Below are 25740 nucleotides of genomic sequence, written 5' to 3'. Positions count from 1 at the left end.
AAAAAACTTATTTTATTATGTAACCCTTAGTATAAAAGTTATATAACCAAATTCAAAGAGTGTATAAAATGAATTTTCATTATTCTTCCTGGCTGGTAGCGCACTCTAGTTATGAAGTGTGCAAGTTTTCATATGCGTTACTACCAGGTGGTGGATCATCGTAGAGTTGTGACTTACCTTAAATCCGCGCCGTCCTAGTCGGGATTAGAACCCACGCTTCGGGATGGAGTTGCAATCCGAAGTCCAGTACTTTACCACCAGACCAGCCAGGCTTGATATGAATGGGCCCCTAAATTCAATCTCTTAACTATCGCAGGCCTCTGAGTCCGTAATATTTTGTTTATTGACGGATTCTTATGATATTTTACCAGACTTTATTATTTATTATTTATTTATTTATTGTTTTTTATTTCATGATGTAATTTTTTCATTTTCATTTTTTTTAACTCTCTCTCATTTTTTTAGCTCTCTCTTTTTTTTTAACTATCATGATTTTTAACTATCATTTTTTCTAACTCTCTCTATTTTTTTTAACTCTCATTTTTTTAACTCTCTCTCTCTCTCTCTCTCTCTCTCCCTCTCTCTCTCTCTCTCTCTCTCTCTCTCTATTTTTTAACTTTATAATTGCGTCTTTTTCCAGTTTTAATTATTTGGGCCTTTTTCTAGTTTGAATTTATGGCGATGTATTTATGTTATTTATTTATTATTATTATCATTTCCTTTTTTCTTTTAAATTTTTATAATATTAATTTGAACATTTTAAAAAAAATCAAAATTTTTAAAATAATATTTAATAATATTTTTAAAATATTAACAAAAATAATTATGATATACTTTAAAAATATTATAAAATATTATTTTAAAAATTTTAATTTTTTATATTTTTAATATATTTTTAAAATGTTTTAAAAATATTCATTGATTGTATTTCAAAAGTACTTTTGAAAATATTTTAAAAATACATGAAAAACATTTTAAAAATATATTAAATTTCAATATTTTTAAAATATTGCTGTCTAACTGGGGAGGGTTATGAGCCAGACACGCTACCAACTGAGGTAACAGGGCTCCTCGGATTGTGTGCCGAGATATCCCCTTTTAACTCGTCTCGGAGCCATTAGTACCTCTAATAATACCTATCCCACGCAGTCTGAGAGTCGAGGGTGTTCATTGAAATGAGATCATCATCATCATTCATGAAAATGAGATAGGTTTACGTTAAAGTCATTCAGGTCATTTATATAACAGTTATAATAAGCAAATTAAGCAAAAGGATACTATGCGTATAAAGAAAATTTATAAAAACCCTTCCTCAATTATATAAATTTTATATAAAAGTTATCTTCTGAAAATATGAATAATTATTTTCATGGGCATTTTATATAAAACTTATATACACGATATATAAACTTTAGTCAAGAGCTCCGGACAAGTGCAACGGAGTGTTTGTTGAAGATAATGAATGTTCAGTCGGAACGACCGACTTCGAAATGTAATCTCTTCATGACTACATAATTGCCCTTGATTTTCACTGAACTAATTTAGGCTGTAAATTTTTTTCTTCTCTAGGCACGAAGGTGTTTTAGATACAATCCTCCCTCCACCGATAAATTTTGAATGAGAGCTGTGATTTTCATAGCATTCAAAGGAGACTCGTATTGACTTCGGAATGAGAACATCAACCTTTTCTGACCGATTTTCACACGAGTGCAAAATTGGGCTAGAAGTAGGTATCTACTTCCCGCGAGTTCCGCCTGAAATTGGATAGAAATATAACCAAGTCCGAAGACTCATGTTTAGTTCTTTTTGAACCAAGTTTGACAAAAAGGAACCAAACCGCATTAGTTGTTGCCAATTTAACAGGGCAAGTTGATTATTCACGAGGATAACGTTTGTGCGGATTCCTTCGCAAATTATAGAATTTGCTTCATACTGTGAAGAAAATTCACTGAAATTTGCACGAAAATCCGCTAAACAGTTTTCAGGTAAAAATCAAATTTCCCACCTAAATTTGGCAATGATTGATGTGGCTTGGTTTCTTTCTGTTTAACGCGGTCCATTTAGCATAGCCAAAAATTTTTGGAAATCTTTTGGATGCTTATTAAAAATTTCACTCAGTACGGTGGATTCGTTCCGTAAACTTTCCCGCTTACACGTTCCTATGTTCATTTTTTGAAAACTTCATGTTTGCAGTTCCTACTCTTGTTGGTATCACTGCAGCTCAGTAGAGAGGCAGCGCAGGAATTACACCCACGAGAAGCGGTGAGGGGGGGGGGGGCAACCCTGAGATGTTACCCCTTAATTTCCTGTCGGGTCGGGCGAAGGCGGCAAAAACCTGCCGATAATCCAGCAATGACGCGGCGGCGGCGGCGGTAAGCCTATTATCGTCGCTCCTCTGACGAAAGGACGTGTCTCCGTTCCCCAGTGAGCCCCGGCAAACGTAGAGTTACACGGAGAAGAGGGCTCACGTTGAAATTGGGATAGGTTGATGCGAGGACTGAGCGAGGTTATGAGGAGGCAGGAGTGACCCACATTCCGGCGAGACCTAGGGTCACATTTCAGTGGGAAGATTATCCGGTCGGCATTCCGCGGAGCATTGAATAAGACAGCAATACATTTTCCGACGACCCTCGAAACGGCGAAACGCCGCGCGAGTGTTTTCTGTTTAGCGCGGGTCGCGGCTCGGGGCGTTTCCGAAGGAGCGAATTCCTATCAGTGGCAATTCGGCGGAATGCCGAGAGGCCTCACTGCCACATCCCTCCTCAAATTGGACCTCATTTTGCAATTAGGAACTACAATTTCCGGCTCAAAAAACGCCTATCTACACAGTGCCGTGCTAAGAAAGAACGTCATATGAGCCAACAGGCGTTGCCGAATTTTCTTCGGAAAACAACGAATTTTCAGGAAAAATTGTGACTAGTTTTTTCTGATTTTTCGAAGGGTTTCGATCGAAATTTGATCGAAATTTCTGAAAATTTTCAAAAAAACATATTCATAGCTTTCTTTAAAAATAAATACTTTTGATAGGAAATTTGGCAACATTCGAATGCTCATGCGGCGTTTTTACTTAGAACGGCAACACAGGAAATCTTACGTCACATACGTCGTTTCTAAAATAAGCCAGAAATTGTGGTTTCTAATTGCGATATGTGATCCAATTATAAAGATATCCTGTTCGGACCGAGAGGACCACCAGGCAAGGTAAAAAATGAAACATCGCACAAAATGTTCCCTCGTCAATGTTCCACGAACAACTCGGTAGGAGCATAGAAATTTTCCAAAATCTCTCGCGTGTGTAATTAAAATTTTCTGTTTTCGAAAAGTTTGACTTCTCGCTTGATGAAAAACCAAAACAGTTAAATCGATCCCTGAACTAATTTCCATGTGTTGCGAAGGGATGATAATTTTCATTCATTGTTGGGTTTTTTTTTGATGATGTGAGAAGTGCTGTGTATCAAAAAAGGAGGAAAAAATCATGAAGTTTCAAGCTAATTTTGTGAATTGGTGGGTAGTTGATCGATATTTACGAATATTTCAACAATATTTATGTAAATATCAGCTTTGAGGACGATAATTTATACTTTAACATGCATATAAAGTTCGCTGCATGCACTTTCATGATTTCATTAGACGCGTACCCTTAGATGGATTGTTAATTGAATTATTATTAAATGACCTTGATCGATTTATCGAGATATATCGCTTGATACATCGCTCATATTCCGAACGCAATAGTGCCAAATTGAGCAGCGAGAGAAACTGAGCTCTGTGGCCATGCAGAACTAAAATGCGTAAGAATACCGTGTAAAGCTGTATTGGAGACTCTATCTCTGGAGCACAGCTTGGCTGCTGCGTAGACGGGGCTCTCGTCGTAGGGGGTGCCGGTGCGGTAATGTAAAGAATTAGTTGCTCCGACGAAGATAACATTGTTTCTCCGCACAATCTGTTCGAATAAAAGCTTAAACATGTTCGACGGCCGAGTCCACTCTAATTTAGTGCTGCGGGAATCTCCAGGAGCCACGTTCACTCCCAGTTGGACGAAATTCCGAGTCTTAATTTGAAACGTATTAGGTCAAAATGAAAAGACTCCTCTTTTTAGGGGTAATTGAGCTAAACACGGAGTCTCACAGGATTTTTTTACTTGTGAGGCTCGTGCGGATCAAAAAAGACAAAATCAATAAAACTTTAATTTTCATTTCATTTTCAAACTCATGGGTGAAAATTACACATTAATAATTATGACCGAATAAAATGTTTCAATAATTTCTCTCTCTGCCTTTTCCGGGTTTTTCCCCGTTTGCTAACATGCAAATGACAAATTATTTACCAGTTCAATAAACGCCATATGGTATTGCATGACTTTGGTCGGGAGCCCGTAAGTTCTACATGCCGGAAGCTAAATTACAACACGCGTTTTGATTACAGCAAAAAATCCTCAATAAATTTTTGATCAAATTTTAAATTTCACTTCATTTTTAAATTGATAGGTAAGAAATATAAATAATTAACGATTATTATTCTTAATAATTATGAAACTTGCGGTTGTATTTTGACGCTGATGGTGAGGCTAACGGCTAAAAGACCTCTGGTGAAATATTATTCGTGAAAGTATAACACCTCGACTTTTGTAATTTAACTTTATCTCTAAATAATGTTCTTTGTGCTAAAGCAGTACATCTACGATGCGATGTTCAAAATACGTTAAAATGGATGATTTTTCGTCAAAATAGAGAGAGAAAGAGAGCGAGAAAAAATACCTCGACGAATACAAATATTCAGGAAGGATACATCTTATCATGACTGCAGAGAATTCCGGACTGCAAACCGTTGACAATATTCAAATTTCCGCGAAAATTAGAGATGCCGGAAACAGGGAAGGAATCAAATTTAAAAGTAGCGACTGGAAAGACGGAGGAGGGGATGAGAATTGTTTTATATCCGTTTCGATATTTCTAAAGATAACCTTTTGACAAGCTTCCTGTCAAACCCAGAGAACGCACGGATGCTAAACTCTTCGCAAAAATGTGAGCAAATGCAAAAAAATCGTGAGAGGAAACGAGTTTTCCCGACGTTTTGTCAACTTTCCGGAAGATTCGACGACTTGACATCTTCGCCACGTTGCCTGATGCCAACGTTTCAAAATGGTTATTTCAACGGTTATTCAACGGTTTATTTCCGCTTACTTCACGGCATCAGTCTAGTACAAGTGGGGCAATTGCTTCCAATTCGTGGGATTTTTTTTTAAATTATTGATTGAGAATCACCGTATAATTGAGGGAAAAAAGAGAGAAAAACGGCGGATCTTTCCGGTGTTGTGACGACCAGGATTTTCAGTGGAATTTTAAACGAGTTTAAGGAATTCAACGAATTAAAAAGAAAGGAAACGAAACCGACTAAACAGAGGCAACGGCGGACAAAATATCTCTCCCGATTTACTAAGATTTTCAGCAGCGGATCTCGAGACGCCTCAAAAGGAAGTTAATTTAAAGTTTGGATGGATGAAATTTTAATGATACACTTTTTACCCCTTTCTTCCGTGGATTTTCGTGGTGTTTTTTCCTTGACGGAGATTGAGTTGAGTTTTCCGGAGGAGTCCAGAAGTTCAACTTGAGAGCCTCGGGATTTTCTGGGAAAAATAGGCAGGTCGAAAGTTAAAAATTTGTGAATGTATTGAACCGTGAATCCAAGTAACGAGCGCTCAGGAAATAGAACCATTTATGGTAACTAAATAATTTGTTGGTTATGAAAATTTGAAAATCTATTCAAAATTGAATTCATTTCGTTCAATTTAAAATAACTCTGTTATTGTTTATGGGTCCTTTCGGAAAATTTATTTTTCCTTTTTCTTCCAGGTAGGAAAGGATTGCATTTTTACACAACATTCACTGAATTGTTTTACACTGAATGTAAGGTACTTACTGCTCATTTTGCATGAAATGAATTTCAGTTTTCATAAAAATGAACTATCACTTCCGAACTGACTGCCATAAGAATTAGATAAAAAAAAGACAGAAAGGTAATTTTAAAAACCTATCTGCAATTATGTCCTTGATGTTGAATCCAGAAAGCGGAGAAAACCTAGGTGAGTAAATTTACAGCCTTGTGACTTATTATGGCGGAATTTCTCATCTGAACGCATACACTTGAGCAGCTCCGATCATTCTGTCATAATGGATAAGATTATTTTTCTTTCTCCAATGAAATTCAAAAATTATGCTGAAAGTTATTAAATACGAATGCTAGGACCTAGTGAGTAGTTGGACTACCGCTCTCTTTTTGTGCTGTAGTATCTTGATTTATTTTGCGAGGAAAGATCCGTTATCTTAAAGGATGCCTGTCATTCTTAATATATTGGAGCGCCGTCAATGCCGTATGACAGTGAGCAAAATTTATGTTGTGAAATATTTAGTAGCTTGAGGTGCCGTGACACGTTGTAGCGCGGCGGGCGGACGGCCAGCGCAAAACGCGCATTGGCGCCTGCAAACCTAACAGGAATACTTCGCGCATTGCGCAATGCGTGGAGTATCCCTGTTAGGTTTGTAGGCGCCAATGCGCGCATCGCGCAATGCGTGAAGTATCCCTCTTAGGTTTGTAGGCGCCAATGCGCGCATCGCGCTGGCAGCACGCCGTGCCGCTCTGTTTTGGCTCTAATATTTAAACTCGCGGAGTCAGCGTTTTTCAACTCACGATTTTGAAATGTTTGCACACTCTACATTGATTATTCTCATCTATGTTGATGAAATAAAAATACGTATTAAAGGAAAATATAATGTGTGTTTTATAAAAATTAAGGTGGCTCCTTGTCAAATTGTATGATGTCCAAAACCTTTAATTTTTTATTTTATATTTCGTGCTTTTACTGTGCTGCAGCGTAGTATACGCGCAACCAAACGCACAAAATGGGTCGTATTTGACTCTAAATGATCGAAGTACAAATGGGTTAAAACCAAAGGTTGCGTGCTTCTTGGTTTTTTCCCCGCTTTCATTCATTTTTGTATAGGTTCTTTCAACACAACTATACTGCTCCTTAAAATTAATGTCGATGTCATCGCGTGAGAAAGGTTTCAAAAATGAAAATTGTTTTACAATGAAGGAATATTTTCATTTAAAAAAAAAAAAAAAAAAAAAAAAAAAAAAAAAAAAAAAAAACGCGTGGCCGTAATTTACTGGACAGGTGCGCGGACAAAAATTTTTTTGACAGAATGCCCTGAATAAAACTATTATTAATGATTAATGTAAGTATATTAGCCAAGGTGTTATGGGTTTTCACTGATTTATTTATTTAATAAACATTGTAAAAAAATCATTGTAAATAAATAAATCAGTGAAAACCCATAACACCTTGGCTAATATCCTTACATTAATCATACTTCAAATGGTGTTACTAAGCATAATGAACGACTTCATAAAAACTAGTATTGATTATGACTCCAAGTAATTAGGAACTCCTAGAAACACCAATTATATACATTGTTTTATCTCAGTTTACTCAGCAAAAATTGTTTGGTCGAAAACTTTGCATTCTGTGCGACGGCAATCCCATTTCTCGTGGACTGTGTGTGATAAAATTTAAAGACATCCTGATGGCGGAAAATCTACGAACCACTGCACTGCATGCCATGCTAATAAAAAACGCCATGAGTGCCTTCAGGCGTTGCCAAATTTTCTTCGATAAAATACAAATTTATCAGGAAAGGTGTCAATATTTTTCATGGAATGTCTTAGGATAATTTTGTTCGCAATTCAATCGAAAATATTCGAAAATTTCAAGGAAACATATGCGTTACATTCCTCAAAAATACATGTTTCATCCTGGGAATTGTGACAACTCGCGAATGTTCATACGGCGTTTTTCCTAAGCACGGCGGTGCAATCGGCAAGTTAACTTGGACTTCGAAAAATTGCACCCGGCCGATCCGATAACTGGCGCATTCCGAGTGGACAAACAAAGGGACACCACCCGAAGGGCCCCATTAACTACACAGGGCTGCTTCGGAGAGTGGCTGGCCGGACGGTCTCACGAAGGGATGTCCGAGCGGTTCACAAAGGCTCAATGAACGCACGGATTGATTGGATGGACCGGAGAGGTGCACTCCCGTCGTGGGCGGGAACCGCTTATCCGCGCGGAGTTCCGATCGGCAGATACGCGGTTCTTGTTTCGGCGAGCTGTGTAGTAATGGGAGTGCTACACGCTCGCAGCGAAACGCTCGGACCGCGAGGCGGCGATTAGCTCGCGTGCTAATGCGCTCCGGAATCAATTAAGGCCGCCCCCGGTTTTTATTTATTCACGAGGAAAGATTTCGGCGTTTTCAGACGGAGGACCCTTTAAGTGCTGTCGTTGTTTCCCCGTGTCCCGGCCTCGGTCCAAGGTGTCATGCCTCGCCAAGTTCGTCTCGAATGGATTTCGAACTGAGTTGTTGTCGAGCCAAAAGCACGATGGTGCCGAACGATTTTCGGGCCGTTGGCGGATCCTTCAAATTGGCAACAGTGTATTTTCTCCATTGAAACCAATGGAAATGTATCGATTCTTGAAGAGTTAAGGTGTTCCGACAAGAATCGATTATTTAACATAGGATTAAATGGAGTAAATCCCGTGTTGCCAAATTGCTGGATCCACGCAGCAAAACTGAACTTGCACTGCGAGTTATACCCAAAAAGGAACTTGGAGAATGAAAAAATCACGATGAGCACATCGGAAAAGTCTGAGATACACTCCGAACACAATCTGTGTAAGAAATATGCGTTTTTTTAAGCTTATCGCCTCAAAATTCGATATTAAGGTACAGGTGAACATACGTCAGAGGAGTTGTTCCGCCCAACCCTTGCGCACTAAGATACTGCACAGTATGCAACATCGCTGACGCTTTCGCACGCAAATTCTGAGGAGGCGCAATGGTCTTTATGAACGCAAGAAAAATGTAAACATTAACACCCCAGTTGGTAAAATCCGGTCCCGTCATGTGTGTTTTGGTGGGTTGCCGTCGGCTATTTCGTATATTGTGTGGCATCCTAGTGCACAAGGGTTTGATAGAACAACTCCTCCTCTTACGAAATTTTCACCTGTGCCTAAAGCGGAATACTTAAAAAACGCAGATTTCTTCCGCAGATTGTGAAGTTAGGAGTGTATTTCACACTTTCTTGATGTGCTCAACGTGATTTTTGGGTCATTCCCTACAGGAACCGTCCGTTCTCTTTGCTCTAGCTGAAGTTTGCATCAGGCACATACCTGCGCAAAAACAGATTTGTCGTGCGTACTTAAAACTCTAAACGTGCCTTTTTTCGCCTATTTTTTGAAATACCTTTTATAGGGAAAAGCTTAAGTGTAGTTTGCTTCCGCGTTACTGCGCAATGAGATTTAATTAGTCACCGTTTGACATTTACGTGATACATTAGCATCATTAAAGGACACAGGGAAAGAAGCCGACTTACCCGGAAAATTTCGGAATGAACCGATGGATGGTACCTGCTACGTCAAAAATTTAATGGTTTTTCTTCGATGGATATGACAGTTCTCTCGAAATGAGGCATGACGTAAATGTCATTCAAGATCGCCGATTCAACCATTTAAGTAGCGCGTTTCAGTGAAGTTAAAGACAGTACATTGGGGCTAGTGCGCCATGACTGGTAGATCATGACTTGGTGAAAAGGAGCGTGAGGACTGTTCGTCTAATACAAGTGCATAAAGAATATTTCCGTCACAAGCTTTAATATTGTGTTGTGAAGTTACTAAAAAAAATACTGTTTTAATCAACTGTGCAGAAATTGCGACATCTTGAGATATTCACTTAAAACGTTTTTTTAGAAAGTGCAAATATTTTCATCGCAGTTATCTGATGGGCCTCATCAGTTGGTCGCATTGATTTGAAACACGAAAGAATGAATGACCTCTACCGCGGAAAGTTATTTTCTGACTAATTTTTGATCGGGGAAGAAGACAAAGTAAACACATTAATTTTTAATGGATACGACACATTGCTTTGTACTCCTGGCAGTCTGTCTCCTCGTATTTCCACCTGGATATGATCTTTACCCTGGTGAGTCATGAACTTTCTGTACGCATTACATAAAGCCTAAAGTGGAAACGTACACATAAAAGAGTGACAAATCGATTCAGATTAAAAATCAAAATTTCTTTGCGTCAGTTGAGGCCTGAATAAGTATTAACTGTTTGCCATGATTGGCCTGTAAATGACAGTCGTAACTAAAAATAAGATGCAAAAGTCGGAGGAAGGTCCCTAAGGCGTGAGACGAATATTAAGTCATTTACAAGACTTACAATGAAACACCACATTTTCCGAGGGACAGGAAAAACTGCATTAAAGCAAAAAATTTCAATTTGATATTCTTCGGACTCTTATTGAAGAAAGAGATTAAAATATCTCAAAAATAGAAAACCATAATTTTTTATCCTTTTTTCCACGTACTTATCTGCAAACATGTCAAAAGAAAAAGGTTCTATCTATCAAAGGCTAACTTGACTGTATAACGCGCAGTTTTTAAATGACTATTATTTTACGTGACTGCAGTTACGACCTTTTGATTGATGCAATTCTCTCTTTGATATACAGTTGTATTGCATCGAATGCAATCGTTTGCATCGTTGCAATGCATCGTTTGCAATCGTACTGCATCTGTGCAAATGCACGAAAGAGGAAAAAAGTTTTATCTGCTCAAAACTAAGTTAATTCTCACTTAAATTTAAAAAAAAAAAAACTTTTTCAAAAGCTTTTTTTAAGCAATTTTAATATTATTTTTCGTTCGGGCCTGTTAGTAGAGAATTGTCCAGAACCGATTCTTAATGCGAATAAAAACCCGGATTCTTGTGTTGAACATATAGGCTCCTCTTTTTAGAAAAAAAAACCCTATTGAATTAAGATTTAATCCATTTGGTCTCACCCTGTGTGCCGTAATCATCGTCGTCGCTTTGCAGCTCTTTCCAATAGGGCCAGGATTATTTTATATTTTAAGAAGAAGAGGTTCGAGGAGATTGTTCGTACAACATCATAAAAAGGATACTTAAAACAAAATGTCAAGTAATTATAGCCAAACACAGAGCGGAGCGGCGCGCGGTGTGCTACCGGCGCGGCGCGAGACGCGCACTAACACCTACAAACCTAAGGGGATACTTCACGCATTGCGCAATGCTTGATGTATCCCCTTAGGTTTGTAGGCGTCAATCCGCGTTGCGAGTTGACCAGCCGCGCTGCGCCGCAGCGTGCCAAGGCGCCAATTCAAAATTATAACCATGGAAATAGATCTTTGCAAAGCATTACGATAAATTACTTCTTCAAAGGAAAATTGATTGCAGGTTTTTAAGATTGTAAATATATATTTTATCTACCTCAAATTTCTTTAGAGCATACACTTTTTTCTTTCGTTTTTTTGATTTATGGCACCTCATTACAATCTCTGCAAAGGGCCTATTTCCAAAATAATTTTATTGGATTTTATTCGAGATTTGTCAAAATCGTGCTTTTCACACGGTTGCCACAGAATTTGGAAAATTATATTCCCTGATATTTTCCTTATTTCCCTGACACATTTTGATGAAATTCCCTGCCAATTTAACAAATGCCAGATTTTTAAAAAGGCATAGTTAGAAATACTTTTCAGGCAAAATTTGTTGTTTGAAACGTCAAACCTACTCGAGAAAGCAAATGAAGGTGATTTGACGAGTTATCCCTGACAGTTCCAGGTTTTCCCTGACTTTCCAAAATTCCCTAAAAAGTCCCGGTTTGCCGGTTTTCCCTGATTGTAGCAACCCTGTTTTTATGGTTGTATGTTGAAGATAACCTCGAATTTCCCAATGTAAACAAACACGTGTATGTCAGAATGTAAACGATACATACGAAAAATAGCTGCTTAAGACACTGTGCTTCATTCTTAAAAAGGATGATCTTTACAGGCCAAAATTCCTTCACCAAGGACAAGGAGAAGTGCCGAGAACGCTGCGATCGGAAGCACGGGCTCTGGAAAGCTGGGCCACCGGCAAACTGCTTCCGCTCGGTTGCATATGCCTCCATCAAACTAAGATACAAGTGCACTTGCTGGATGGACCCGTTTCTTAAAACCACCCTCAAAGCTGATGACAAGGACCGCGGCGGGAGCTGGGCAAGACTTCTTGCCATTTCGATTTTTACGGGACGATCGGGCTGGGTTCGGAAATTGATGAAGAAGAAGATCACTTTCAAATCGGTCGCTAAATGGGAGGAAGAGCAGGAGCAGGAACAACAGAGAAACGCACAGACACAATCGGAATCGGGCAGAAAGAGATAGATAGGAAGAACGTCGTATGAACATTCGAGAGTTGCCAAATTTCCCTTGATAAAACATGTATTTTTGAAAACATTTATGCATATTTTTCCTCGAAATTTTCAGATACTTTGGATTAAATTGCGTACAAAATTGTCTGAAAATTTCGGAAAATAATATACGCAATTTTCCCAGTAATTTCGGTTTTTATCCGAAGAAACCTGGCAACGTCTGAAGGCTCATACGGCGTTCTCCCTTAGTACGGCAGACTAGTGGCAATGCGTTCAAGTGGCGCACCGGCTCAACAACAAGATGACGGATAGGAGCTCACATATTTATAATAGATTTATCTGTCATACCTTTCTTTAATGCTTCTGATATCAAAGAGCGGAGGACGAGCATCCTTTTTCTGTAATTTATTTCTTTAACGGTACTGTACTTTTCTCAAAATTGGTAGTTTTATAACGAAAGTAATTAGGGCATTACAAGAATCTGAAGATGTACAGTTTCCTTTTCCGAAAATAAACCAAAATACACACAAAAATTCCGTCTATTTCTTACTAGAAAAAGGCTTACTTTACCCTGTTACGCAATTTAAAATCGAGAGTTCCTGGTAAGACATCATATTGCACTAACATAATATTTTTATGACAAAATTAGAATACCATCAATCGACTTTATCACGCCCAATGACCACGATGAATTATTTTAACAGGTGATTCATTTGAAGCTTTCGTCATATCTCATTAAGGGATGAAAGAAAAACCCACTGCAATGTGCATCAGAAACGATTCCTCTTGATAAAAGTGCACCAAGGTCACGACCGGATCCAACAAGATTTGTAGGAAGTGAAAGAGGTGACTACAAAAAAGGTGGAAACATATTTTGCCGACTACATGACGTAGGTGCTAAAACTGCATCAACAAGCAACACCTTGCTTGCGTCACTCGCATTTAAACGTGGCGAGGACATATCGTCGCCCTCACGACGAAGAGGCGTATCAAGATTCTGACTACTTTTCAGGAGAGCGAAAATAAGATTTTGAAGAACTTAATTCCTTCGCCGCTACGTCCCTAATTAACGTATCTGATTTTTTTTTTCGCATTCAGCGCCGGAAAAAGATCAGGATTTTAAATATCACATTGAATTTGTAAAATTATGTCTAGCAGCCCTGATATCATTGAAATATTAGAAAAGGGTCCTGATACGCCCGTTGGCGGAACACTGAATTCGGCACCTCCGCTGCTCCGCCGCGTCCTCTCGGCGGGCGTATCATCTTGTTGCGCTATATCTTCCCCTATTTCATTCCTTACTTGTTAGTTCTTTCACTTAATTTCTTTTCTTTGAGTTTGATTTTTCTTCCGCGATTTTTCTAGGTGGTCAGTTCTGTATATTTACTATGGTTTAAGGTACATCCTTTTTGAGATTTCTAAAAGGTTATGAAAATGAAAAATATCAAGAGAGCGCATGAGAGATTTCATACTTGATACGGTCTGTCGCGAGACGCTTTTTTTCCGAAGGGTAAAAAAGCCCGGATTCGCATCAAACCCACGTCACTGCTTCGCATCGGATAAACCATTCTGCCGTGCCCAGGAAGAACGCCGTATGAACATTTGAGTGTTGCCAAATTTCCTTAAAATTCCTTAAATGTTTATTCTTCAGGAAAGTTATGAATTTTCCCTTTATATTTCAGAATCTTTAAGTAAAATTGCGAACTAAATTATCTGAACAATTGGATATTCATATACTACCAGGAATTTCGCGTTTTATCACTGGAAATTTGGCAACGCTTAAATGTTCATACGGCGTTTTTCCTTAGCACGGCAGCATTATCGCTTCAAATCAGTCGACAATCATGCTTGGCGTTAGAAGAACGATTTTAAGAACTTCCGAAGACTTTCAGCCATCCCACTTAAAGTTGTCACAATTTTTTTTCCGCAATTATTCCAATAGCATATAGGTACAATGGTTCAAAAAAATAAATAAATCTCTCTGTTTGCAACGGACGGACATATTCATGACATAGTACTTGACCGATTGCTATTCGATAAATTAGCCAATGCTATGACAACATCAAGGTCAACCATGGCGATTGCGAGTGTGCATTCATGAATCACAATTAATTCCTTCTCATGACATCATTCATGAGTTACAATGAACGTAAAGGAAGATTTGACCAATGACATCATCAATGATTTCGCCAATGAAGTACCTAAGACTCTTTTACTTAATCTATTCCACCGTCAATGACTTCGCTGATAAATTAGACATTGATGGCTTAAGGATATACTAACTGGCAACTTCACCGATGAGTTAAACATAGATGTAAAGGCAATGACGAGAAGTTCGCGTTAAAAAAAAAAGAAAAAAGAAAAACCGTTGCTAATAATCCATTAGATGCCGTGCGGAGAGGAGAGACGTAGTCTTACATTAGAGGGGAAAAAAAAATCACTTTTTATAAGACATGACGTATAGTAGTAAAATCACTGCGCAATTCACATTTTTTATGATAGGTAATCCAGTAAAACCAGTATTTGGCACATGCAGGCAAGCGCATTTTTTATTTCAGTGATTTCACCAAAACGGCCGCATCATTGAGACCTGGCATACATGGTACTGAAAAAGTATCAAGCTCACGGAAACATGAGAATCATTCAAGGGCAAAACCGGAACTGCATTTTCAAAAAATCCGAAATGAATATGATCGGGGTGACGTGATTATGTTTTTCAACGATATCGCAGCAAAAACGGCTCAATCTGCTCGTCACGATAAATAACGACTCAATTTGTCACAATCGTCAGATGACAAAAGAACGGCCAGTGCTCCATTTTCTGGGTGACCTCAAAATTTTTAGTCGTCCGCTAAAGTGGTCCTGAGCGTGCAACAATTGCAGTAAGACAACATTTTGTCAACTTCCAGGTAATTACATGCATAAAGTCGCTTTTATAGCGCCGCCTCGCGCTCTGCGACGCCCAAACGCCATTGCCCCCTATCCTCCCAGAGATTATCATGCAATTGGCACCTTCTGATCTCCTCCTCCACCCCTTGTCGCCAACCTTACACAGGACGTCCACGCCGTCGCCTTCCGGAAGGAACCCAATCGAAGACCTGCTTGGGCAACCGATCATCTGCCATCCTTCGCACATGTCCATACCAGACCAACTGCTTGGACCTGATAATTAATTAATTCCAGATAATTACTCGTATTAAAAAACTACATATTTTGAATGGTTTTCCTTGCAAGCATAAAAAACTATTTTGCGTAGTTGCTATATTCTCTCCTTGGTTTGTCTCATCTTCACGGTTTATCATTTTGATTAGACTTCTTTTGATTTTGAAACGATGAAAAGACAGAAGGACTTAATTGCAAGACAGTTTTTTTTTTAAATTTGACTTGAAAAATTTGACTTGAAAAAATTGACATAAAAACTTTTCCAAGAGTTTTTAAAAACTGTTTCAAGAATTTTTAAAAACTGTTTCAAGAATTTTTAAAAACTGTTTCAAGAATTTTTAAAAACTTTTTCAAGCGTTTTTAAAAACTTTTCTCTTTAATTACCGTGAGATTTACTCAACCACGAGACGATAGATATAGAAAATCTCACGTGAAAACTCGTGTTTTAACGGAAAATGGACAAAGAATGACTACTTACAAAGACGTTCCAGGACACGAGGTATTTTTCAAACGAAACGTCAGTGAGATTTTCGCGAACTAAAAACATTACACGCGAAAATCAACGCCGAAAAAAAGGCGACGTTCACTTGTTTGACTTGCAAAGCTCGTGATGAGTTCGGCAAACAAACAAAAAACTCACATAAGAAACAGTCCAGCACGACACAGTATTGTTCATAATTTTGCAGAGATCACGACGATATCTGAAATACCGGTCTGATTGCAATCTAAAAAAAACTAGCTTAATTTCCATTTCAACGGCACAAAAAACTCCGGAAAGAGGGAACCTCTTGAACATGCTACTCTTTCAGTGTCGTCAGTGATGAAGGTTTATCAGAACTGTTAACGTTACTAACAAAGAACTCACGCTGCGTTTTTTAGACAATATTGAAGCTTTCAAAAATATTGACCGTAAGGTAAAACGTAAAGAATTGCGCTATGGCAAGTTCAGAAAATTAGCATTATTCCTTCTTGAGAATATCGAGAGCTTGGAGAACTTTTATTTTTTAAAAGAATGTCTGCGATGTTTTACTTTTCTATTTTATACGGTGAAGTGGTAGTATTCGCGAATTTTGTCCAGTTAAATACAATAATATATTCATTTGAAAACTTTCGTCCGGAAGAATACGTAGAGCAGCGTGAGTAACTTCTTGACGGATATGCGAATTGCTACATTAATGAGAGTGGTCATCTTTATATTGGCAATTCTGCCTCCACCAGGTGTCTCAAGTGAGTCTTCACTTTAAACTTTGTTACTCAAACGCGAGGAAAATTGTCAAGATTTTGAAAAAATAATCGACTGAAGCCGGAGCATATGGTTATAAATGTTAATTCACTGTTTAATACAATAACCGTGTTTGTTTTACACTGTTTATTACAATAGTAACTGTGGTCCGGCTGCAATCGATTAATTTTTTAAAATCTTGAAAAAGAAAAAAAAACAACGCATTATGCGACTCTGTACAAAAAATTAATTGTCAACGTTATTTGTAGTTGGAAAAAGTCATATACATAATTTCTACATTTACTCTTCAATCTAGTACGTAGGCATCATTTTTAGGGCTAAAATGCAAATGTCTCTCGCCTTTCGTTATCTAAAAGATCATGGCTGAGGAAAGAATACGAGAGATGCGTAAAGAAAGAGGTTTGTTTGTTCAGGATCATTAGTCGCGCTTCTGAAAGAGAATCATTACAGATTGGAAAAATAATTGATTTTTATCGATTTAAGAATAAATCCTCAATCAAAGGTATCGAAAGTGATCGGATTTTCCTTGCGTATTGTTATTATTTTTTTTTCGATAGCCTATACTGAAGCGCTGGGTGCATAGAGGGCATTTCTTGGTTGCAGTGTCTCGATATTTCCGCTAATGTTTCATTCATTATGTTTAAAGCAAAATGTACGTAATGCAAAAAATAGAATTCAGGATTATCATTATGCCAGTTTCTGATAATCTAAACTCGACTGAGTATCAATATTTTTGCGAACATGAGCAAGCTCTAGATGAGCCCAGTATTCTTTAAATTTTCGGGACTTGACCTAAGAAGCAACATTTAAATGGTGCAAGGCGTCTTTTGGGGGTCGTTCTTCGTGGCGCCCAAACAGTGTACCACCTAGTAACTAGTACTCCCTACTACAAAGCTTTCCGATTCCAGTTCTAGGCGGATTCTTCATACGAGATCCTACCAAATGTCAGTTACGGTGCGACAGTAAACACGGATTCTGGGAGAAATCCCTGGGTCGCCTGGAGCGAGTCTCTGACGGCGTGATCATTCTGAAGGGACTCAAATGTTTTTGCAAGTTGACCCCTGACCTTCGAAGACTCGTCCGAAGCCGCTTCGGGAAGGGGACCGCACGGAAGTTCATGTTTTGGGTCTTCTACGGCTACTCCAGACCCACGCGCTTCTACCTCATGCGGACCGACAGCGTCAAGCCCGAATCGCACATACAGTTTGTCTCGCACGCCCAGAGAGGCCTCTACCGACGCTGGGCACAAGAGAAAATTGCCAAGCTCCCGCCAGGGGCCCCATATGCGGTTGACATCAACACTGACTTTTTGAAAGATGAGATTTTGAAGAAAGAAGATGCCAAGTGACGATTTTTTGTCCTGAGAGAAACGGCGCACAGTGGATCGAGTCAATAGAAGAGATCTGACACAATTTGGAAACTTTGAACTCTTATAGCTCCGTTTCTACGAAACTTTGAGGCTCTGAAAGTGGTTCCATTGGTTTTCTCGTGAAATTCCCTACCTTAGGCACCCCTCTAAATTGAAAATGTGACGAAATAAACATCAAAATTTGCAGTTGTAGTCAAAAATTCCATGTCCGACCTCTCTGATTGACTCGATCCACCGTGCGGCGGCGGGAGACGGTAAAATCGAATGCAGGGACTCACGCATAGAAATAAAGTATATATAGCACCTGGTCACAACGGAGGTTTTTTTTCTTTCTTTTTTTTTCTTTTTGAGTTATTTGAGGTCTTTAATCCATTTGAGGATTCAGCGACCTTTAATGAGCATCGGGTTAAGGTTAATGCACATCCATGCTCCAGGCTTTCATATTTTCAGGGATTAAGGCCGAGTTGAATCTGTTTCTGCAGATCCACTCATCAGTTCCATAATAATTTGTCGCCGCACCACCCGCGGGATTCGAACCCAGGACCTATTGACCTAGAGTCAGGCGAGCTGACCACTAGACCAACCTGGCCGGCTCACAACAGTGTTAAACGAGGCAGAGAGATACTTTCATTGTGAACGGATGCATTTACTTACATTTTTCATGGTATTTGTAAATGCATAAAAACATGCCCGTTAAAAGCGTCCTTCTTTTTTAGTAAGATGATTTCGTTATGATCATGTCTCACTGTATTCAAGTTCTTTTGTAAGTATAATTTATTTGATGATTTCTGCAATAAGTGCAAAGTTAAAGAGACAGAAAACAGCGCTAAACTTGCTCTCCATGTGAAAATTGAGTTAAAGGTTTGGTATCGATTAGGGTCGCTATGGGACCACTCCTGGCTGAATTTCCTCAACTCTACGCATTTTTGCTAATTGAAAATCTATCTTTTACGGAATGCATCTCGATTCGGTTCCTCTCGGTCTCTTTTCAAGTCTAATACTGACCTGGACATAGATCTGAAGACAGATTTTAGACTCATCTTTAGGCCAGTATTAGACCCAAAAATGACCAAATCATAAGGAATTCCGTAAAAAATAGATTTTCAATGTGCAAAAATTGTGCAGTCGAGGAATTCAGGCTAGGCCGAAAAACGGTCCTTGCCAATACCCCTTTTTCATACGTCAAAAAGACGACGATAGATAGATTAAGTCGAGAAGCCGATCGTCTACACATACTGCTCTTTCCCGTAGCACTGCAGTGCGGCCTATCCGTTACGGAAGAGAGCCGCAAGTGCAGTTCAGGATGAGCCGCGAGACACATAAAAGCATACGCAAACCGTGGCTCATTCCAGACTCCACTCACGATTATTCTCCGTGACACGGCAGCACCGAGCCGAGATGACAATTTTTCTCGGTGTACATGCCGAGCCGAAATCGTCGTCCCTTTGAAGTAAGGGCGTATCTCAATTCCCATATGAGTCCCGGAAAGCGTAGAAATATACGGAGAATAGGGCTCACGTGAGAATCGAGATACGTCCTTATGTCAGAGGGGCGACGCGATAGGGACTGCTCGAAGGGCGGGAGCGACCCAGATATTCTTATCCTCGATGTTGAATTTTCTAATAAATCCCGCGACGCTGAGGAGACCTGTGACTCGTACTCGTGTTGGAAATGATGATGTCATCGATTTCCTGTCGAAGGCGGAACGTCGGGAATCGGCTCGACCGGTGACGGATCTGATAAGCCTCCGCGGAGCCGCCGCACAGTGGATCGATTCGAAGCTGCCGTTTCCCGGAATTAATTCCGGAATTCGGAACTTTTTAAAGAATCGGAACTTTTTCCGGAATTTTCTGAACCCCCGGAATTTTCAGCTTTTTTCGGGATTTCCTCGAAATTTGCAGTTTTTCGCCAGTTTGACCATTTATTTGATCAAATTCAGGGACTTTCTGATCAAATGACGATCTCCGGAACTAAAGCCGGGCGTATTTCGAAATTTTCCCCGGAATTTTCGCTGCAACTTTGACAAATCGGAATATGTTTCCGAAAATCTGAATTATTTCGGAATCTTCTGATGAAATAAAATGGTAGCACTGGATCGAGTCGATCAGAGCGGTCGCACATAAAATTTTAGACTACATCTGCAAAATTTAATGTATATTTCGCCACATTTGGACGTGTTTCTGCCAAACGGAACTATGTGCATTGAGACATGAGCCCTGAGACCCATAAGAATATATGCGTAACAAGGCCCACGTCGAAATGCACACGGTTCCGTTTGACAGAAATACGTCCATTTTAAATGTTAAGGGGTACTTCTGGGAGAAAATTTCACGAGGAAACCAATGGACCCACTTCCAGAACCTCAAAGTTTTATATGAGCGGAGTTATGAAGCGTTTAAAGTTTCTAAATTATGTCCGATCTCTCCTATTGACTCGACCCAGTGTGCGCCGCGCCGATACGGGGCGAGGGCGCACGGAAACTGAGCCTCTTCCCCGCCGGATCCCTGCCCCGATAGCGGCGTGTGTTCCCCGCGATTTTTTAATCGGAAAACTTCTCAGCCCTTAATTAACTGCCCAAGAAATCGCGTGGATTCTCGACGAGGTTGCCGAGTTTCGGCCCTGGCTACAAGCTCCTGCCGATGACAGCAGCGATAATCTTATATCTAGCGTCACTCCCCTCACGAGAAGACGTGACTTTAAAGCGTTTCACGTTGTTTTTAAAATGGACCCGAGAAGTTATTTTAGAGAAAATTGGTTTTTCTCGAGAACATCGGTGTGATTAAAATACTCTGGGGTAGTTTTTAAATTCATCGGCTGAAAATACACAACAATATTAGAGAAAATTTTAGAGAAAATTCGTTTTTCTCGAGAACATCGGTGCGATTAAAATACTCTGGGGTGGTTTTTAAACCCATCGGCTGAAAATACACAACACTTTAATATAGCGGGGTAACCCTCTACAAACCTGTGAAACTCATGACCCTGTGTCTTGCGAGGAAAGCGTTTTGCAGCATTTCCCCGTAAAAATTGGCTTTCTTGGAAAACTAGTGGGTGATGAGAGAAAACGGAAACTATTTTTGGACTTCGAAATGAAATTACACAAGAAACGCTGTATCCCAAGTCTAGGTTTTTGTTTATTTTTTCATTGTATTTTCAGCACTGAACGCTATCATTTTAGGCTATTTTCTCCGTTTTTGCTTCAGGCATTTTCATTTTTCCCGAGAGTGAGTAAGACTAGGGTTAGAAAGTTCAATTAATTAAATATAATTCAGTTGAGTATTAAATTAAATAAACCCTAAAACACATTGCTTCAAACGACAATCAGATGATTAAAAAAAGGAGAAGAAGAAGGGGAAAAAATGTTTTTATGTCGAAATATGTGAATGGCAGAAAATCCTCTCTGCCGGGAACTGACATCTACACCGGGAAATATTTGCTTTTTGGCCACGAGAATCATGAAAGTATCATGATTCTTCTTAAAAGCCAGCGATACGACCCTTACACCAGATGAGGCCAACAAAAAAGATACAAACAAGAAATGCTCGCAACCACCCACTCAACTCTTACTTCTATCACTACTACATTCCGCTGAGCGACAAGAGCAAAGATATGAATCATAGATCCATTAACCCCGGTAGAAAAAAAGTGTATCGTGCACTACCACGTCAATCATAATGACGCCAATCACGGTGTTTTTTGACGGCCCGTACATCCGGGAGTAAGTATTAGACATAAAAAGTAGCGCTTGGATGGATCTCATTTTCCTCTTGCCAAAAAGCGAAATTCCAAGTAAAATTTAGGAGATTTCCCAGAAATTATTTCTCAACAATTCACCCGAATTTTTTCGCGAAAATTTACCTAATGATGCTGAAATTTGCGCCAGCGGTGAAGCCAATATTTCAGCATTAATGACAAGGCATCATCAACTCCTCTTTCGCTCTTCACTCACAAGATGGACGCCAGACTGAAGGAATACTTTCCCTACCGGAAAATGGCTGAAGGTTCATGACGAGCACATTTTACGCGAAAAATTAGTCAGTTTGGTTTGAGTGGCATGGTGAGCAGCGAGAATGACGCGATACGCTCTAATAGCTCTCGTGATGTTGAGTTGCCACTGCGCATCAGTCGATGGAGATGAAACGTTAAAAGTGCGGGTGAGACTTCAGAACGAAGGCAGTGAGAATCATTGTTCGAACCAAGAAGAAAACTCCGTTGTCAAGAACCAGGGCAAATGGGTCATCCTAGGAGTTAATCATGAAGAAGGGACGAGACAGAACCTTGTCGCCAGAGGTGCGTCATCGGATGGCAAAGAAACTCGTACTTGGACTGATCGCAGTAAGTTCCTTGCAGTACATTTCCGTTCCGAAAGTGCGCTTTATGGTCTCATTGAAACATCTATTAACGACGTAAAATTAATTTACAGGATCACGTGGTCCTGATGATCAACATCCGTAACTTAAAGTTCTGCATATATTCACGTTTTCGCATATATTTTCAGTTTTCGTGCATATGTTCAGGTGTTCTGTACCTACCAGAGAAAAAAAATGCGCTCAATCTAACGTCAAATGTTTACCTTCCCTGTGTACACAACTTCAATTCCTGGTGTAAAGCCTTTCAGATACGTTGTCTCTGCCCATTCTCTTAGTTAAACCTGCTCTATACACTTTTTTATGCACTTCTATGCACTTTTTGACTGTTGTATCACCGTTGGAATTTGGAACAATGAGAATCGAGTATCTAATTTTCAACCAAATCCTGAAGAAAACGAGCCAAATTCCGGATTAGGATCAAAAAAGCGCGCCAATTGGTCAATGTAACAAGACTTATTCTATGAAATAAACCATCGTACAAATTATAACACAAATACACAAAAATATGTGATTTTTTTACACTTTACTTCATCGCCAACACCTCACCACGGTTGTTGTTACTCAGTTGTTGTTTTTGTCGCACAGAACTCCGCCATATTGCAAAAAAATCGTTGCTTTTCGAGGTTTCTGGAGGAACCGTTTACCCTCATCCGCTTTTCCACCTACCTCCGGAGGTAGGTGGATCAAGAAATTTTGGATTTAGTTCAGACACTGGTCACTGATGACCCCGACAGGTTATAGTGGATTGGGTTGGGGAAAAAATGTTCTTCGTTAGGATTTGGTCGAAAAAGTCAACCAAATCCACTCGTGAAAATTTGCCCAAGTTGATCATGAATCATCTTCAGCGAAAACCGAACCTCCAAACTTAATTTTTCCTCACACGATTGCAATGCGTGGATTGTTATTGCGAGGTCTCTAAAATTCATTTCTCCGTTTGTAACCCACTATTTCTTCCGTGCAGTTCCAACGGGAGGATTCTTCATAACCTCTCAGAGGAAGTGCCAAAACCGATGCTCGCGGATATTCGGCTACTGGGAGGACCCAGCGGAGGAGAACTTGCTAAACCAGCCGAAAATTGCCTCTGTCGGGAAAATCTACTTCGGGGTTAAATGTTCCTGCTTCGTGGACAAACGACTCAAGTCCCTCATCACCGAAAGGTACGGCCCGAATACCGCTAAGTATTACACGTGGCTCTGTCGCTTTCGGCTGTTTGGATTGAAGTACCGCAAGTATTTCAACAAGGGGGACAAAGCGATCACATTCGTTGCATCTAGTGAACTGGAAGATTACATTAGAAGGAAGCAAGACGAATGGACCAAAATGAAAGAAGCCCAGGCAACGTTGGCTGCCCTGCCGGATTATTCCAACACGAGAAGGAAGTGAAGCGGACAGATGCGATTTTGCACGTTGGCAACACTGTTTTTCCTCAATTTAAATCCATTGAAAATATCGAATTTAGGCGAGGCAAACTGCCTCACTAAGAATCGATCGTTTTACATACATTTAGATTGAGGAAATATAGTGTTGCCGACTTTCAAGAATCGCCACTGGAAGTGGGTGAGATTATTAGCGGGGTCGATTGAGATCCTTCACCAGTATCACAGTAATAGTGAATACTTTTACAATCAAAGTTTGTGTACTTCCTCATTTAGTTACTCGAAATAAATTGGTGTTTAATATTGATTCAGTTCAGTGAGCTTTACTGACTTGACCGTAATCAATAGGCAAGAACAGGAAGCTGAAAAAATTGAATACATTTGACAGAATCAGCCTGACTTCATTGTGTTGCCAGACTGCTCTCGTATTTTATTTTTATAACAGATAATTATAGTACTAGAAAACGCTAAATTTTCCTCATAGGTATTATGAGAAATATACTTCCATTGCAAGTCAGCATGTTGCTTTGTGTTCTTTTAAAAAAACAAATAGAGTTAAGACTAGGGGACGTTTGATTTAGTCAGGCTGATTCTGGTTATAAAACCGTTCAAATCTGCATACCTCTGACGTGAGATTAGGCATATCTTTATTTCTTCATGAACTCCAGAAAGCATAGAATTATACAGAGAGCACGGCTTATGTGGAAATTGAGATACACTCTTACGTCAGAGGAGCGACGAAATGGGAGGAAAGAGTTTAGGTAATTTAAGTATCTGCTAATTATTTAAGTACATTTTGCAATTAGGAACTACAATTATTATCTCACCCTAGAAACAACGTATGCACCATTCGTTTCCCTATGCACATGGACGTTTTTACTGATAAGCCAAAAATTGTAGTTCTTAATTGCAAGATGTAGTCCAATAAAATTATCTATTTCTATCTCATCTTCTGATCAATTCTAAAATGCATGAAACGAACTTCACCAATCGGTAGGCCAAGTGCGAGGTGACTAACACCCCAAACTGGAGGAAGAGCCTCGTAGAGGGGAAAATCTTCCTTCCTGGAATTTGTGCTTCAGTGCCTCCGAATTGAACGCCCTTTAATTTTTTGACATCCCCTTTCAATTTACTATCCCCTCTGAGCGGTGAGTCACACGCACCCCAGCCGAAAATTTTGATTTGCGGTTTTATGGGCACGATACATCTGATACTCGGCTACACATTAAAAGGTCCATGTTAAAACCGCACAAGTCCATTATGCGATGAACTCCATAATGCTTTAATTCTTATGTAGCTCAGAGCTGATCGAAAATTTGACTTTTTGGGTTCTACCATGGATCATGGGCGGACGGAGGACGACGAGCGGAGACAACTTCCGAAAGTTTATGACCTCTGATTGCACGCAGTTGCACTTGAGTCTGGCGTGAGAGGGACGGAGAGCGTAAAATAGAGACGGGGTGGTCCGGAGATACCATTAACGACCAATCAATAATAAACCGAAGAAAGGTCTATTTTCTGGAGGTTATGGATCGTTTGACTAGTCGTTCTAGCTAAAGTTTTCATTGCTCTGAATTAGTTCCGACTTTCGAAACTTTTATGTATCGTATAGTATGCCATAGCTTTTACTTTTCCGGATTTCTACTGCGTAACATCAATTTGTTACCTATACTTTCATCAGGAACGAAGTTTTTTCGGATTTTCACATGATAAGTTTGGATTTAGTCAAGAAGGTTTTTTGGAACTTCTGAAAAATATCGGAACTTCTCAAAATGTTCGATCAGTATTTACTTCAGGAACGTTCATAGAATTTTTCAACGGGGACACTTAAGGTTGACCATCAATATTTTTGTTTTTAGTACGCTATGTTTGTATTCTTTTTGATCGAAGGAAACTGGCGTTCACGAGAAGTGCGTCATCACCGGTAAAAATGACAGCTCGTTCTGTGATTGTCAAA

At 39.5% G+C, this 25740-nt stretch overlaps 4 protein-coding genes across 4 annotated transcripts in view; 3 read left to right on the top strand and 1 right to left on the bottom strand.

The window, feature by feature from the left end:
• LOC109033114 (agrin) overlaps window positions 1-25740 on the bottom strand; it is a 310568-nt gene that overhangs the window by 158835 nt on the left and 125993 nt on the right. The window lies entirely within an intron of this gene.
• Window positions 9329-13220, top strand: LOC109033123 (uncharacterized). The gene is made up of 2 exons (XM_019045567.2): window positions 9329-10034; window positions 11906-13220. The coding sequence occupies exons 1-2, from the start codon at window positions 9959-9961 to the stop codon at window positions 12274-12276; spliced, it is 447 nt and encodes a 148-aa protein (XP_018901112.2). The 5' UTR covers window positions 9329-9958; the 3' UTR covers window positions 12277-13220.
• Window positions 16212-19821, top strand: LOC109033122 (uncharacterized). The gene is made up of 2 exons (XM_019045566.2): window positions 16212-16652; window positions 17577-19821. The coding sequence occupies exons 1-2, from the start codon at window positions 16583-16585 to the stop codon at window positions 18014-18016; spliced, it is 510 nt and encodes a 169-aa protein (XP_018901111.2). The 5' UTR covers window positions 16212-16582; the 3' UTR covers window positions 18017-19821.
• On the top strand, window positions 21536-24094 carry LOC109033121 (uncharacterized). The gene is made up of 2 exons (XM_019045565.2): window positions 21536-22372; window positions 23369-24094. The coding sequence occupies exons 1-2, from the start codon at window positions 22108-22110 to the stop codon at window positions 23788-23790; spliced, it is 687 nt and encodes a 228-aa protein (XP_018901110.2). The 5' UTR covers window positions 21536-22107; the 3' UTR covers window positions 23791-24094.

The sequence above is a fragment of the Bemisia tabaci genome, chromosome 1 (assembly GCF_918797505.1).
Source record: "Bemisia tabaci chromosome 1, PGI_BMITA_v3".
Classification (NCBI taxonomy): Eukaryota; Metazoa; Arthropoda; class Insecta; order Hemiptera; family Aleyrodidae; genus Bemisia; species Bemisia tabaci.
This window is presented reverse-complemented; position numbering and strand designations above follow the sequence as displayed.